This window comes from Tiliqua scincoides, chromosome 3 (genome assembly GCF_035046505.1).
Source record: "Tiliqua scincoides isolate rTilSci1 chromosome 3, rTilSci1.hap2, whole genome shotgun sequence".
Lineage (NCBI taxonomy): Eukaryota > Metazoa > Chordata > Lepidosauria > Squamata > Scincidae > Tiliqua > Tiliqua scincoides.
Genome location: NC_089823.1, coordinates 234,646,874 through 234,661,560, shown reverse-complemented (window position 1 = coordinate 234,661,560; position 14,687 = coordinate 234,646,874). Strand labels below are relative to the sequence as shown.

The window sequence follows — 14,687 nt, the reverse complement described above, 5'->3', positions numbered from 1 at the left end:
CTAGGAACTGTAACTCTTGGTAGGGTTGCCAGCTTTTATTCCTGGTCATGCTCCTGTGTTTTTAGCAACCACAAGATGCATAGAAATTTAAATGACTCCCTCACTACTTCATCTCTGCCAGGAAAAGACAATGCAAGGAAGGGCACCAGGATGAGGTCTCTTGTTATCTGGTGTGCTCCCTGGGGCATTTGGTGGGCTGCTCTGAGATACAGGAAGCTGGACTAGATGGGCCTATGGCCTGATCCAGTGGGGCTGTTCTTATGTTCTTAACCCGTGTGGGCCAGGCTGATATTAAAAACACAGGCATATGGTCAGTAATGAAATTTGGCAACATGAAATCTGAGGGTGGGGGAACCAGTTTGCTTGAATAAAGATGAAATTGAGCACATCCAGAAAATCACACTTCCCAGTATTTGAGGCGGGGGGGAACCTGTGACAACTAATTTTAAATCATTTTACTCAAGTTTTCCCCCACAAAAGACATGTGACACAAGTGTTGGAAGGAAAAGGACCATGATTTATTTGAAATTACAGTGCTGGACAACAACTGACAGGCACAGCGAGTCCTTTCTGAATTCCACCCCTTCAGGGCCGCTCTTGGTCTGATCAGGCAAAGTTGGGCACCAAGGGTGGGCTGGTCCTTTGGCTTCTCTACACTTGTTGGCACTTCTGAGAGAGCCGCATGCATTGAAGCAAGCAAGATGAATGAGCTGCTCTTGCACAATCCTATGTGTGCTTCCTCAGAAAGTAAATTCAATTGTATTTGATGAGGCTTACTCCCAGGTAAATGCACAAAGGTTTGCTCCTTGGGGATGCTTGTGCAACAGGATAGGGAACACCTCGTAAGAACTGCACCCTCTTGGAGTGGACAGATTTGCACTGAAGGGGGGTCATCAGGTACTGCAATGGTTCCTTGACCGTGAAAAAAGAGGGCCATTGTGATTACCCCGAAGGATGGAGAGTCATTACGAAACAATGGAAACCAGGTTCAAGTCATGGATGCCCCTCACAATGCGGGCACTCAGGACATTATCAATTCACTACCCCCCCCCTCCGGATCATCCACCACAACTGTGCCAATTCAGTGGAACTGCAGCACATGCTCCTGCCCCCCTCCAACTCATCTCTGGGCAGCCCGTCCCCATTTTGCCACCCCCCATATCTCCCTCAACCCCAGTGCAGGGCTGTGTCCCAGGCCTGTGCATCCCTCCCCGACTTTGCCCCCCTCCCGGCTCTCAAGCCCTTGCACTCCCCCCACCTCCCAATGCACAATATTGTTTCTGTGTGTCCCTATTTCTGCCCCACCTCCCAGTGTATGCCCCAGCTGGTATGAGTGTCTGTTTTGTTTGTTTGTATCTGTAACTCATTAAAAAGGCCGGTTCTGCCTACCTATTTGCTGTCTCCATGGATGCTCTGGCCGATTGTTCTCCTCTTCAGTGCAACCTCCCTCCAAGCACAACAGCTCTACTCCTATGCCTTGGAGTGAGCCGTGGCTTCAGGGATCCCTTCCCACATTGTCTTGAATGTCTGCCAAGAAGCTTCTGCAGCCAGGCCTGGGGTATGCAATCAGCTCATGCGATGGCAGACTGCCCAGGCCTCACCTTTGACCCTTGGAGTGTACGTACTACTATTAGTTCATCTTCTTGTGCCATCCAGGTCCACAGCATTTTACAAAGGATGAGAGGACAGGCCTCTGCCCCAAGAGATCTACAGTCTAAATACAGCATCAAGAAGGTGGTAAAGGAGAAGAGTTGGCAGCCAGGATAACCAGGGGAAGAACAGGCTGCTATTTCAGTGGTTCAACTGTAGGCTTGACGACAGCAGGTTTTGGGGAGCGGGGCTCTGCCAATGGTGTTGCAGGAAAAGGTAGGTTGGAAGAAGGGATCTGAAGCAAATCATAACAGACGCAGGACACTGGTGTTATGAGAGACAGTCCAAGCAAGAGAGAAAAGGAAGAAAGGCTCATTGGGACTGATCTCATTGAGGAATCTTTGATAAGCTTCAGGTGGGCTCAGTGTCCTCCAGAACATAAGGTCTGCTGGATCAGACCAAAGTCTCATCTAGTCCAGGGTCCTCACTCCCACAGTGGGCAGCCAGATGCTGCGGCAAGCAGTGCAATTGGCCATGGTTGGTCCTTGCCTTCTTTGGCTTCCCAGCAGCCATCAGAACTAATAGCCACTGCTTTCCTTCTCCGTGAATCGCAAAGAACATGGTCTGAAAGCCACAGCATGAGGGGACCAGGCTTCCAGATTGCAGAGCTGGGGCCAAGTGTGAATATCCTGGCATAGTGTGAATATCTAATAGCCAGTGTTAGAAATGGACACTGGTTCACACATTCGTGCCCAACGTGTGATTACTACAAAGTCAAGAAGTGAGTTATGTGTGACCGAGGTCGCAGAGATAACATCACAGACCAGTGCCTTAGCTAGAGGGGGATACAGGTTTTGCAGGGAGCCTCACCACAGTGTGCCATGCAGGTGGACCCTCCCTCGCCCCTTCGGAGCCTTTCCAGGTGGTGGGAGCAAAACCCAGGCAAATGCTGCCCTTTGGCTCCCCCCAGTCCAGAATGGCTCCAATGAGGAGGGGGAGGGGCCATTTACTCAGCATGTTCAGGTGCCTGCAAAACTTAGTGCTTTGCCACTACCCACTCTGCCAAAGATCTCCAGCAGCTCATGGATCGTTTTAGCAAGGCCTGCTAAGAATTTGGACTGGCGATCAGCCTGAAAAAAACACAGGTCATGGTTCAGGATGTGGACTCACCTCCCTGCATTACAATCTCTGCGCATGAACTGGAGGTTGTCCATGACTTTGTGTACCTTGGCTCAACGATCTCCGACACGCTTTCTCTCGATACCGAGCTAAACAAGCGCATCGGTAAAGCAGCTACCACGTTTTCCAGACTCACAAAGAGAGTCTGGTCCAACAAGAAGCTGACGGAACATACCAAGATCCAGGTCTACAGAGCTTGCGTCCTGAGTACACTTCTGTACTGCAGCGAGTCGTGGACTCTTTGCTCACAACAGGAGAGGAAACTGAACGCTTTCCACATGCGCTGCCTCCGACGCATTCTCGGCATCACCTGGAAGGACAAAGTTCCAAACAACACAGTCCTGGAACGAGTTGGAATCCCTAGCATGTATGCACTGCTGAAACAGAGACGCCTGCGTTGGCTTGGTCATGTTGTGAGAATGGATGATGGGCGGATCCCAAAGGATCTCCTCTATGGAGAACTTGTGCAGGGAAAGCGCCCTACAGGTAGACCACAGCTGCGATACAAGGACATCTGCAAGAGGGATCTGAAGGCCTTAAGAGTGGACCTCAACAGGTGGGAAACCCTGGCCTCTGAGCGGCCCGCTTGGAGGCAGGCTGTGCAGCATGGCCTTTCCCAGTTTGAAGAGACACTTGGCCAACAGTCTGAGGCTAAGAGGCAAAGAAGGAAGGCCCATAGCCAGGGAGACAGAGCAGGGACAGACTGCACTTGCTCCCGGTGTGGAAGGGATTGTCACTCCCGGATTGGCCTTTTCAGCCACACTAGACGCTGTTCCAGAACCACCATTCAGAGCGCGATACCAGAGTCTTTCGAGACTGAAGTTTGCTTACAATGCACCCTTTCTAGCTATGCCACTGCCACAGACATAACTTTCCTATCCCCTGGCACCTCAAATATGGTGCTTTCCACCAGAATCAGTTCATACCTGTACATGTGAACCAGGCCTGTATATGTCTCTGAGGCTGTGTGTGCATAGGGGGTCTGCGTGTGTGTAGTTGGCTGCCATGATCACCCCTATTCAAAGAACAAGTACGGTTTGAGCCCCTTGATTTCTAAGGGAACCGGAGCCTAATTCCAACTCCATTTAATCAGAATTAAGTCTCCTGGATTTCAACTAGGCGTCAAAGAAAATATGCTTGCAGCTGAAAGGACTTGCCAGGTGTGGCCCTGTGTGTGTACTTGGTGTATGTACATCCCGTGTGGATTTGAGTGCACAATGGAGACTCCTGTTTTTGCAGGGGTGCTTGCTTTTGCTATTAAATATTTCATTTGCCCTGTTATGACTTTCCTGTGGCTACATTTGTTTCAGGACTCATTGGTATGGTTCATGCTGGAAACACCATCCATTTGTTTTTCCTTCCTTTTTAAATGCATTTTGGATACCGTCACTTGCAGGGACAAGGCTGGAGGGTTTCAGCACCACTGACTTCTGGCAGGCACCATGTCCCACGCAGCATGTTTTCCTGGTCAAAGGGTGACAGCCCTCCACTGCACCAAAGAGTTCCTACTGGAAGAATATCAACTACCAAAGACTTACTGGTGCCTGGGGCAGCGGTGTCATCATGTCAGATGACATTGTGATGTTCTCCCTGGAGATGGCTTCGCGACCCCTGTTCCTCCCAAAGAGGAGCCTCAACAGGAGAAGGAAGGGGGACACGAAGTTGCCAGCCCCTCCTCCTATGGGGAGAACCTGGAAGTGAATGCCCTGCATGTTGTGCCCCCCCCCAGCATAGCTCCCTGGGCAGGTGCCCCTCTGGTGCCACCCTAGTTACACCTCTACTCACTACCCCCCCTTCAGGGGTTACAAATGGGATGAATGGGGTTCTGAAAAGGAACTCCATTTGTAGCTCCTTTGACACAGCAGAGAAATGAAGCTTTAAAAAATGACCCATTTGAAATGGTAACTATTTGCTATCATGTGAAACTGTTTACACAACTATAATGTGTGCTTGAACCATGTGCAATATAGTGGAGCATATTTTGTATACCTTATTCTTTACCTTTTTGACTGCTCGATGCACACATTTACAAGGTCATTCCCTTTTACTTGCATGGACAGGCACATGGATCAGGATACTGTCACTGATATGGGACCTCCACTAATGCGAGCAGAGAAGATAGCACAGGCAGGAATTCTATATGCACATGGGGGCTTAAACTGTTGGGTGTGCCCATGTGTGTCTGCTCAACACTGGAAAGAGGGTGATGATGAGGTGCAAAAGTGCAGATCCAATAGTGCAAAAGTGTTGATCCAATGTGCAGTGGCAGTGAAGAAGGCCAATGCTATACCTGGGATAATTAAAAAAGGGATTGAGTATAAAACAGCCAATATTATTGTGCAGTTGTACAAATCAATGGTAAGGCCACATCTGGAGTATTGCATCCAGTTCTGGTCACCATATCTCAAAAAGGACATAGTGGAACTGGTCAAGGTGCAGAAGAGAGCAACCCAAATGATTACTGGGATGGGGCACCTCCCTAATGAGGAAAGGCTACAGCCTTTGCAGTTCTTTGGTTTAGAAAAAAAGGGGCCATGATTGAGATGTACAAAATTATGCAGGAGATGGATAGAAGGATGTTATTTTCCCTCTCACATAACACCAGAACTAGAGGACATTCAGTAAAATTGAGTTTAAGAAGAATTAGAACAGACAAATAAAATATTTCTTTGCCCAGTGTGTAATTAATATATGGAACTCCTTGCCACAGGATGTGGTGATGCCGCCTGCCTTTAAATGGAGATTGGAGAGCTTTCTAGAAGAAAGGTCCATCACAGGTTTGAGCCATGATGGGTATGTGCTGGTTTTAGAAATAGATTACCTCAGAATGCCAGTTGCAAGGGAGTGGCACCAGGATGTAGGTCTCTTGTGTGTTCCCAGAGGCAACTGGTGGCCACTCTGAGAGACAGGAAGCTGGACGAGCGGACCCTTTAGCCTGATCCAGCGGGGCTCTGTTCTTGTGACTGAGCCAGCAGAACCTCCATTGCTAGGCAACCAGGCAGCACACTCTTTGTTGCTGCCCTGGCATCATGAAAGCTGGCATGGCATAGCCACCCACTCCTGTGGCGACCACAGGCAAGCCACCACCGCTTCCCCCTCCCTCACAATCTGCAAAATGAGAACAAGAATGCCAGCCTACCTTAACGCGTGGGTATGAGGATTACTGAGCAGTGCAGAGGAAGACATGCTTTCAGCACTCCAAATGCCAAGGGGTGAGCGTGGCACCAATGTTCTATTTCATTCATGCTAACCCTGGAAGACCAGATGCATGTCCCCCTGAGGCTCCCTTTTGGCCAGTGCTCATAATATGAAATTTTGTCACAAAGGCTTTCAACCCTCAGGTGACCAAGAAGCCAAGACCAGGCTGGGCTGGGCCGCTTTCCTTCCCCCTGCCGAGTCTCCGTCACCCTCACTCCAGCCGCTATCTGAGAATGCAGCAGCTTTATCTCACATTCCAAAGTGAGTGGGGAGGCAGAGGCCACTTGCGACGGGGCTAATTATGGTCATTTCAGCTTGGCTGGCCAAGGGCACTGCCCTTCCCCCACCACTGACTCTTCATAAAGACACCCACCCAGGCACACACCCACCTTCTGTCCCAGCAGAAAGCTACCTCCGACACCGCCTTTGCCGCAACACCAGGGGCATGTCTTCTGTCAGTTCATCGTCAACTTTCTGCTCCGAACGCATCAGCACCTACAGTCCTGGCGAGCCTTGTTTTGACCCCCTGCTTGACCCCCCACATGGGATATTTGGGGCAGGGCGAGCCCAGGAGGCCTATGGATACTCAGGTGAGTCCACCATGCTTCAGGAGGCTGGGTCCACTGCCACCATGACCCCTTTGAGAAGGGCATTCAGAATCACACTGGACAGCCAAAGGGCTTGTGCTGCCCAAGACCAATTAAAACATTGCATCATCATCTTTCTGTCAGCTGAACAGCATTGCAGTAGCACATCAGCCATCTAAAATTGGTCAGGACAGCATATCCTGAATTGCCGGATTAGCATTTGTTACAAATTTACTCCCTCCTATGAAAACCTATGGAATTCACTGCCACAAGATGTGGTGATGATTGCTAGCCTGGATAGTTTTAAAGGGAGATTGGACAAATTCACAGAGGACAAATCTGTGATGACCCAGCTACAAGTTGTGATGGTGATGTGAAGCCGGCAGCACAGAGGCAGTGCTTAGGGGAGCAGCAGGAGGAAAGGGTCTGCTTCTGGTTGCTCACTATGGCATTCAGCATGCAGGATTTTATGGGCCTTGGGCCCAAACCAGCAGGGTGCCCCACTCACACGGTTTGACCCATTGTGCACAGCAGCCATGCCAGAAATCCAGAGAGCAGCTGCGATGGTGAAGGGAGGAGGGCAGGACGCCAGCTAGCAGTCTGGTTGTGTTAAGGTTGAACTCAGTGTTCTATTGTATAGTTTCCAGTTCCACAGATCTGAACATGGAGGCTCTGTTTGTTTTTTTGTTTTTATTAACACACACAAACATACACATTTAGGAGTGCTAAATACCATATACCATTACTAAATCATACTATATCTCCTAATCTACTTACTCATCTATTTCTACCTCTTATTGATTTATCCATTTGTTTATATAATATACAATAAATTTTCCCTAATGCCCTATACTATATTTTCTAAATATTCACTTTCTACCAAGCATAAACTAACTTCAATTGCTCATTAATATTAAAACAAAATAATCTAATTACCAAAATTATCACCTCAGCTATTTCAACTCCAATCTAATTCTCCAATCTAATTACACTTTTTTCCTTTGATGTAATAACCACATATAAAACAATTCTTCCACATGTTAACATTTCCAGCTATTTTTTTTAATACATTCTAATTCATATTTATCAATTTCATATGTATTTTTTTCTTCTTCAAATAAATTTGGACCATTGTTATTAGCTGAATAAATCCTCCAATTTTCTTTAACCTTCAGATTATCCCTCAGGGTTCTTTTTCTTTCTTATTTTCCATTTTTTCTCCTGTAATATCTTTAATAATTTATCTCTATAACAGAATCTGATAAATCCACACTTTCTTATATAGGTTGTGTTCATTCTTCCAGTTAACCGGGATATATTTTCTCCTTCTTGTTCCAACAAATTTTGTGATTTGTGCACTGTCCATCTTATCTTTCTTAATCTCCATCAGCGCCTCTTCTTCATCCTGTTGATCATCCTGTTGATTTTCCTCCTTGTCCGCTTTTTCACTCCCTTGTCTATCTTCTGCTTGTTTCTTCACATCTTCCACTTGTTCCTTACAGACATCTATCTGTTGGGAAAGAGTCTCCAGACTGGCTTGAATCTGCGAGGACCAATTCAGCTGTTGTCACTCCGTAACAAGCAATCTCTCTGTATTAATCAAGATTTCTTGTATCCACATTTCCGGAACAGAGTCCATTTTGCAATTTCTCTCTAGTCCACTAGATGTCCACAACATATTATTCTCCTCACTTCCACCACGTCATTACTACTCTGGCATCCACATTCCTTACATACCTCTTGCAGATAACAGTCCAGTGCGGTTAACGGAGAGAAAAACAAAACAAAAGAAAACAGTCTCACCGTCTCTGGTGCAGAGAAAACAAAGCTCTTTCAAATCTAATGAGAATTATATTTATATCCAATTATGTCCAAGAATAATTCTGGATTTTAGTTCACAGCCAAGTTATAGTTGTAATTATAACCCACCACCAATTTATTCCATGACAGAGAAAAAGAGCACTTCCAACCTCCTTAAAAAGTCTCTCGTTAACGCTTCCAATATATCCAGGGCTTTTAGCCAAATCAGTCAATCAGAGTCGGGGACAATATCAACACTTGCTTATCTTAAATTTCCAGCTTAAACTTTACACTTCACGCTTTCCCCCCCCCTCCATATGGCATCTCAGCACCGAGCCAGCAGCTTGATTGCAGATCACTGCAGCTCCCCCAATACTGCCACAAATGGTTAGATTTCTCTGAGAAGAAACCCCCCCCCCCGTTTTCCAGATATCTGCACAAGTAGACAAGTAGTTGTCTGCACAAGAGACAAGATGAAGATCTTGTCTCTCCTAACAAAGATCTTCAGGTCCTCTTCAGACCTGCAGTATTTGGGGGAAAACAAACTGTCTCCCAGGAGCTCCTGGGGCAATGTCTGTTCGTCCACTGTTGGCTCCTCCTCCAGGGAGGCTCTGTTTTAAACAGTGCTGTCACTTGGTAAAGAAATCTTAGTTGATCAGTCACATGATTTTTGATTAATCATTTAATTACTCATTCAAATTGGCATAGGAGTAAAAATACTTCTTCATCAGGAAGCTGCTTGAACCATTCACTGTCAAAGCTATGCCTTATCTCTGAAACTAGATGGGATAGGTCAAAACTGAGGCCATTTTTGGAATCAGCATCCCAAATATACCCAGCAAGAGCTCTTAAGACACCAAAGTGTGTGTTGGTCTGTGTTATGCACTGTGTGATGAAGTACCTCCTTCTGTCTGCCTGAAGTCTTCTGGTAGCCAATGTCATTGTCTGAGCCCTGATTCTAGTATTGCAAGAGAAGAAAGAAAATTTATCTCTCTGCTCTGTCCACACCACACATAGCTTTATAGGTCTCAATCATGTCTCCCTTTAGGCTCCCTTTTTTCCAAGCTAAAAATGCCCAAACTCCTTCACTCATTAGGAAGTTGTCCCTGCTCTACAATATGTTTTTTTTTTTTTAATTCATGGTGACCAGAACTGCACACAGTATTCCACATGTGGCTAAATCATAGATTTATATAGGACCATGTGATATTAGCAGTCTTATTCACAATCTCTTTCCTAATGTCCCCCTGCCATGCGTTTTGCTTCCTTCACTTTTGCAGTCCTCCAGATCAATGTTTTTACTGAGCTCAACACTACAACCCCAAGAACTCTGTATTGGTTTGTCATCAGTGGCTAAGAGCCCATCAGTGCACCTACAACAATGGGATTCTTTTGATTCAGCGTGCTTCACTCACTGGCATACCTGGGGGGGATTGGGGGGCAAATGCCCTGGGGCACCACCTAGTGGGGGGCAGCACCATAATCCTCTCTGTTTTTCCCCTCTTCCTTCAGGCCTGTTTACAGGGACTTGGAAGGACATTTTTAGGCCTTTTTGGTGAGAACTGGAGATTTTTAGGCCTTCCAGAAGCCTCAGAAGGCCTACTGGAGGCTGAGAAGGCTGCACACGTCCTCTCTGGCCCACAGAAGGCTTAAAAATGCCACTTCTGTTTTTCTCTGAAAGCCGGAAGTGACATTTTTACATCTTCAGGCCGCATTGGGGGGGGGGGGTGCATTTTGCAGTCTTGGCTGCAGCAGCACAGGGGTCAGGATTGCAGTTGGCTTTGCTTTGATGCTGAACCACATTTGAAATTTGGCTGCCCATTCATCTTTTGCAGCTCTTCACCACCTGTTTTGGTTTTAAAAGACCCTGAGCAGTTTGGCATCCTCGCTGTTTACCCCCAAGCCCAGATCATTTATGAACAAGTTAAAGTTGTCTGGAGGGAGCCTAATTCTTACTCCTATCCACTGTGAAAATTGCCTATTTACTCCTACCCTTGGCTTCTTGGTCTTTAACCAATTACCAACTCTTAAAAAAAACCTGGCCTCTTATTCCATGAGTTCTAAATTTACACAGAAGCCTTTGGTGAGATAATTTGTTAAAAGCTTTTTGAAAGTTCCAGAATACAGTACAATGCCAGCTGGGTTGCCTCAATCCACATACCTGTTGGCCCTCTCAAAGACAACAGGAGGTGAGCCTTCCCCAAACCGACCCTGTGTTCCAGTAGCACGCCTGACAAAACATACAAGCATCCTCGTGCCTGGTGCTAAGAAACCTTGGTTTGATGCTGGAATTGCTCAGCACCATGACCGAGATACACAAAATTATGCAGGCTTTAAAGAGAGTGAATTGAGGAACGTTCTCTTCCCTCTCATGCAATACCAGAACGAAGCGACACCCACTAAAACTGAATGTGGGACAGGACAAAAGTCAGGACAAAAGAAAATATTTCTTTACCCAACATGTAATTAGTCTGTGGAACTCCTTGCCACAGGATGTGGTGATGGTGCCTGACCTCGATGCCTTTAAAAGGGGATTGGACATATTTCTGGAGGAAAACTCCATCATGGGTTACAAGCCGTGATAGGTAAGTGCAATCTCCTGATTTTAGGCTACCTCAGAATGCCAGGTGTAAGGGAGTGGCACCATTATGCAGGTATCTTGATGTCTTGTGTGCTCCTGGAGGCACCTGGTGGGCCACTGTGAGATATAGGAAGCTGTAGTAGATAGGCCTTTGGCCTGATCTAGTGGGGCTCTTTTTATGTTCTCAAGGTGGCTGATGATACACATGTAGGCAGCAGTCATCACTTTAAAAGAGGCATTCCTCTTGGGAATGTCTCTTCTAAAATGAGTCTTGCCAGTTGTGGCTTTAATATGTATTTGTGTGCCCAGCAATATATAATGAAGAATCTATTGTATGATTTAAAAAGGCAGCAAACACTTTCAGGAGGCTATAACAATAAGTTACAGTCCTGATTCAATCATTGCTATTGAGCTACCTCTCCTTCTCCAGGACTTTGTCCAATGCCCTTTCTAAAGCCATCTTAGCAAAGGGCCAGTTCCAGGTTTGGAGGTTTGGATCCGTCAACACATGCAGGGAACGATGCCCCCTCCTTCCTCTGCGACTTGTTCCCTAGAACACACTGCTACTCTCATGTCACCCTCCGTCTAGATTCATCACAAAAACATCTGACATTTCCTTCTATTAAGTCCTACCCTTGGCACACCTGGCTCAGTAACTGTCTTTATACACATTAGCCACAGCTTTTCAGAGTTCTCAAACAGACGTCTTTCCCTGCTCAACCTGCAGATGCAGGAGACTGAACAGGGGATTTGCTGCATGCAAAGAATGTATACAATGGTATAGCTGTGGGGGGGGGAGTGCAAAGCACTAAGTATTGCAGGGAGCCTCACTGTGGCATCCTCCCCTTTGGAGCCATTCTGGATGGGGGGAGCAAAACGGAAGATATGCCTGGCTCCAAAGGGGAGGGGCCACTTGCACACCTCAATGTGGTCCCCTGCAAAACTTAGTGCTTTGCAACCCCACTAGCTGCACCACTGAACATATGTACACTACCACTAAGCTTTGTTCTCGAGCCCCATCTCAGAAAGTCTGCCACCATAGTCAGCTACATCCACCAAACTCCTGCATTTACCCTGCTGCCTTTCCTCTGCCTTTGACCCCCCCCCTCCTGTGCAGGTTCCCCTCCCTCTGTGCACCCTTCCACTCTGGGCAGCAGCAACGTGATCGCCAGTGGGGACAAGTACCAGGTCATGGCAGACGTCAGCCAGTTTGAGCCTCAGGACATTATGGTGACGACCTACAACTACTGCATTGTCATCCAGGCTGAGAAGGTGAGAAGAGCACTGCTGTTCAGCAGCAATGAAACAAATTACCCCAACTGCTGCTGGGGTGGTTGGTATCTGCTTCCACCGGTTTTAATTCATTTCTTTAAGACAGTGATTTTCAATTAATGCACTGTGGTGTGCTGCAAAAAGTCTATAGGCATGACATGGGAGTTTGGAGCACAGTGGTTGAAAAACCCTTCTGGGTTCTGCAGCTCTGTTTTTAGGGCAATTGCCTGTAGTAATGAATTGTCTGTCCCTCTTCCTCCATTGGCTCTGCTGTGTCGGCAGAAGAGGGACAATGTACCGTATTTTCCATAAGATGCACCCCACCATAAGACGCACCTAGTTTTTAGAGGAGGAAAACTTTCTTTTAAAGTAAGCCTGCCCTCCCCCTGTGGCGCCTGCGCAAATGAGGACCTTACCCCCGGTGTGGACCTTGCCCCCAGTATTCGCTCCATAAGATGCACACACTTTTCCCCCCACTTTTTTGGGGGGAAAAAGTGCGTCTTATGGAGCGAAAAATACGGTATTACTACCAACAGTTGCCCTAGAGATGCAGAGCACAAAAGCAACTCCCCCCAGTTGCTCCCCCACTCCCCACAGGGCTCCACTTTCCTCTGCAGTAGCTTCACATTCTTGGTGAAGACCAGGTGTGATGGCTCAGGTATCATTCAGGAGATGATGTTGGCAACCTGCAGTCTCCGAAGACTCTGGTATCGCACTCTGAATGGTGGTTCTGGAACAGCGTCTAGTGTGGCTGAAAAGGCCAATCCGGGAGTGACAATCCCTTCCACACTGGGAGCAAGTGCAGTCTGTCCCTGGTCTGTCTTCCTGGCTGTGGGCCTTCCTTCTTTGCCTCTTTGCCTCAGTCTGTTGGCCAAGTGTCTCTTCAAACTGGGAAAGGCCATGCTGCACAGCCTGCCTCCAAGCAGGCTGCTCAGAGGCCAGGGTTTCCCACCTGTTGAGGTCCACTCTTAAGGCCTTCAGATCCCTCTTGCAGATGTCCTTGTATCCCAGCTGTGGTCTACCTGTAGGGTGCTTTCCTTGCACTAGTTCTCCATAGAGGAGATCCTTTGGGATCCGGCCATCGTCCATTCTCACGACATGACCGAGCCAACGCAGGCGTCTCTGTTTCAGCAGTGCATGCATGCTAGGGATTCCAACTCGTTCCAGGACTGTGTTGTTTGGAACTTTGTCCTGCCAGGTGATACCCAGGATGTGTCGGAGGCAGCGCATGTGGAAAGCGTTCAGCTTCCTCTCCTGTCGTGCGTGAAGAGTCCATGACTCACTGCAGTACAGAAGTGTACTCAAGACACAAGCTTGGTAGACCTGGATCTTGGTATTCAGGAGACTCAACTGCTATTATTCATCTTCTTAGTGGGGAAGTCCTGAAGCTCCCTTTCACACCCAGGTTCTGCAGAATACAGTCTAAAAACCACTCCCAGGAGCAGCAAGCTATGGAGAATAGGGCCAGGGTTAGCATTTTCAGACATAGAACTTTGGCCAAACTATCTATGCTGGAAACTCCCAACTCCTTTCTTTCTCTTTCTCAACAAGCGCTTGTGTGCACATGCATGTATGATTTGGATCAAGACCATGGTGCTGTGTGTGGATCTGCTGCTCTTCCCTGTGCTAGATCCCCAATCCAAATCCCCCTTGAAGCTGCCATTAGTCACAGAGGGCAAGACTAAGTTATGCCCCTAAGTTTTGCTTTCTGCAGCTAGTACCAGTTTCTTGGGGGATATTTACACTGCAAACTCAATATGCTGGCAAATGGCTTTACACTTACCGCTTTGCAGCCCTGATTGATGTGAATTGGTCTACTGGCCCCTGACGGCTCCTTTTTTGAGGAGGGCACAGCTCTCCCCCATCACACCACTTGGCAACTTTCCAGCCTTTTGCATTTTTTGTATCTGTGGGGTCAGTATTGGTTCAAAGACAGCTAAAAAAAAATCAGACCCACTTTTGAGCCCATGTGGATTTAACCCTCAGATTATGGGTGTGGGAAATGTAAACATGGATTTACGAACAATACTAAGAAAGAGTGTGTGCTCTGCTTGTCCTGCAGGTGGCAGAAGACGGCACCATCTCCAACACCTTCACGCACAAGTGCCAGCTCCCAAGAGACATGGATCCCCTGTCCATCAGCTGCTCCCTGAATGACTCTGGCATGTTGACCGTCACTGTCAAACGGCAAGTTCTGGCCCCACCGCCTCTCTATCGCACAGAGGTCAAGCTTTAACAGTCCACAGGGTTATCCCAGTCCAGAAAAGCTACCACTTATGAAGAACTATTAGAACTTGGGTAGCAATACATACTGGAATCTGTTCTCATGAACTTCCCCTTTGCTGCCAGTTACTACTTGGGGAGATAAGGGATACATTCAGAACTAGGTAGGAATGCCAACCTGAGCACAGCCCTTGCTAGGGTTCTTGCAGAAATGCCCTTGCATTTTCTTTCCTGCAATAAAGACACCCCATACAATA

At 47.4% G+C, this 14,687-nt stretch overlaps 1 protein-coding gene and 1 long non-coding RNA gene across 4 annotated transcripts in view; one reads left to right on the top strand and one right to left on the bottom strand.

Moving 5' to 3' along the window:
* LOC136643732 (uncharacterized) overlaps positions 1-6,648 on the bottom strand; it is a 12,424-nt gene extending 5,776 nt beyond the window's left edge. Inside the window, exon 1 of one of the 3 annotated variants that reach the window (XR_010794051.1) lies at positions 5,909-6,648. This is a non-coding gene — a long non-coding RNA (uncharacterized lncRNA). Of the gene's footprint in view, positions 1-1,389; positions 2,855-2,944; positions 3,072-5,908 lie in introns of those variants that run through there. The other 2 variants (XR_010794053.1, XR_010794052.1) reach the window with 2 other exon arrangements.
* Positions 6,254-14,687, top strand: LOC136643731 (heat shock protein beta-7-like). Its single transcript, XM_066619006.1, has 3 exons — positions 6,254-6,557; positions 12,053-12,207; positions 14,270-14,687. The coding sequence occupies exons 1-3, from the start codon at positions 6,269-6,271 to the stop codon at positions 14,441-14,443; spliced, it is 618 nt and encodes a 205-aa protein (XP_066475103.1). The 5' UTR covers positions 6,254-6,268; the 3' UTR covers positions 14,444-14,687.

What these genes read in the sequence shown, in the direction of transcription:
- LOC136643731 (XM_066619006.1), top strand. Translation starts at nt 6,269, where the DNA reads ATGGTCATTTCAGCTTGGCTGGCCAAGGGCACTGCCCTTCCCCCACCA. An exon ending in GGAGGCCTATGGATACTCAG is followed by an intron (nt 6,558 to 12,052) that starts GTGAGTCCACCA and finishes CCTCCTGTGCAG; the next exon opens with GTTCCCCTCCCTCTGTGCAC. An exon ending in TTGTCATCCAGGCTGAGAAG is followed by an intron (nt 12,208 to 14,269) that starts GTGAGAAGAGCA and finishes CTTGTCCTGCAG; the next exon opens with GTGGCAGAAGACGGCACCAT.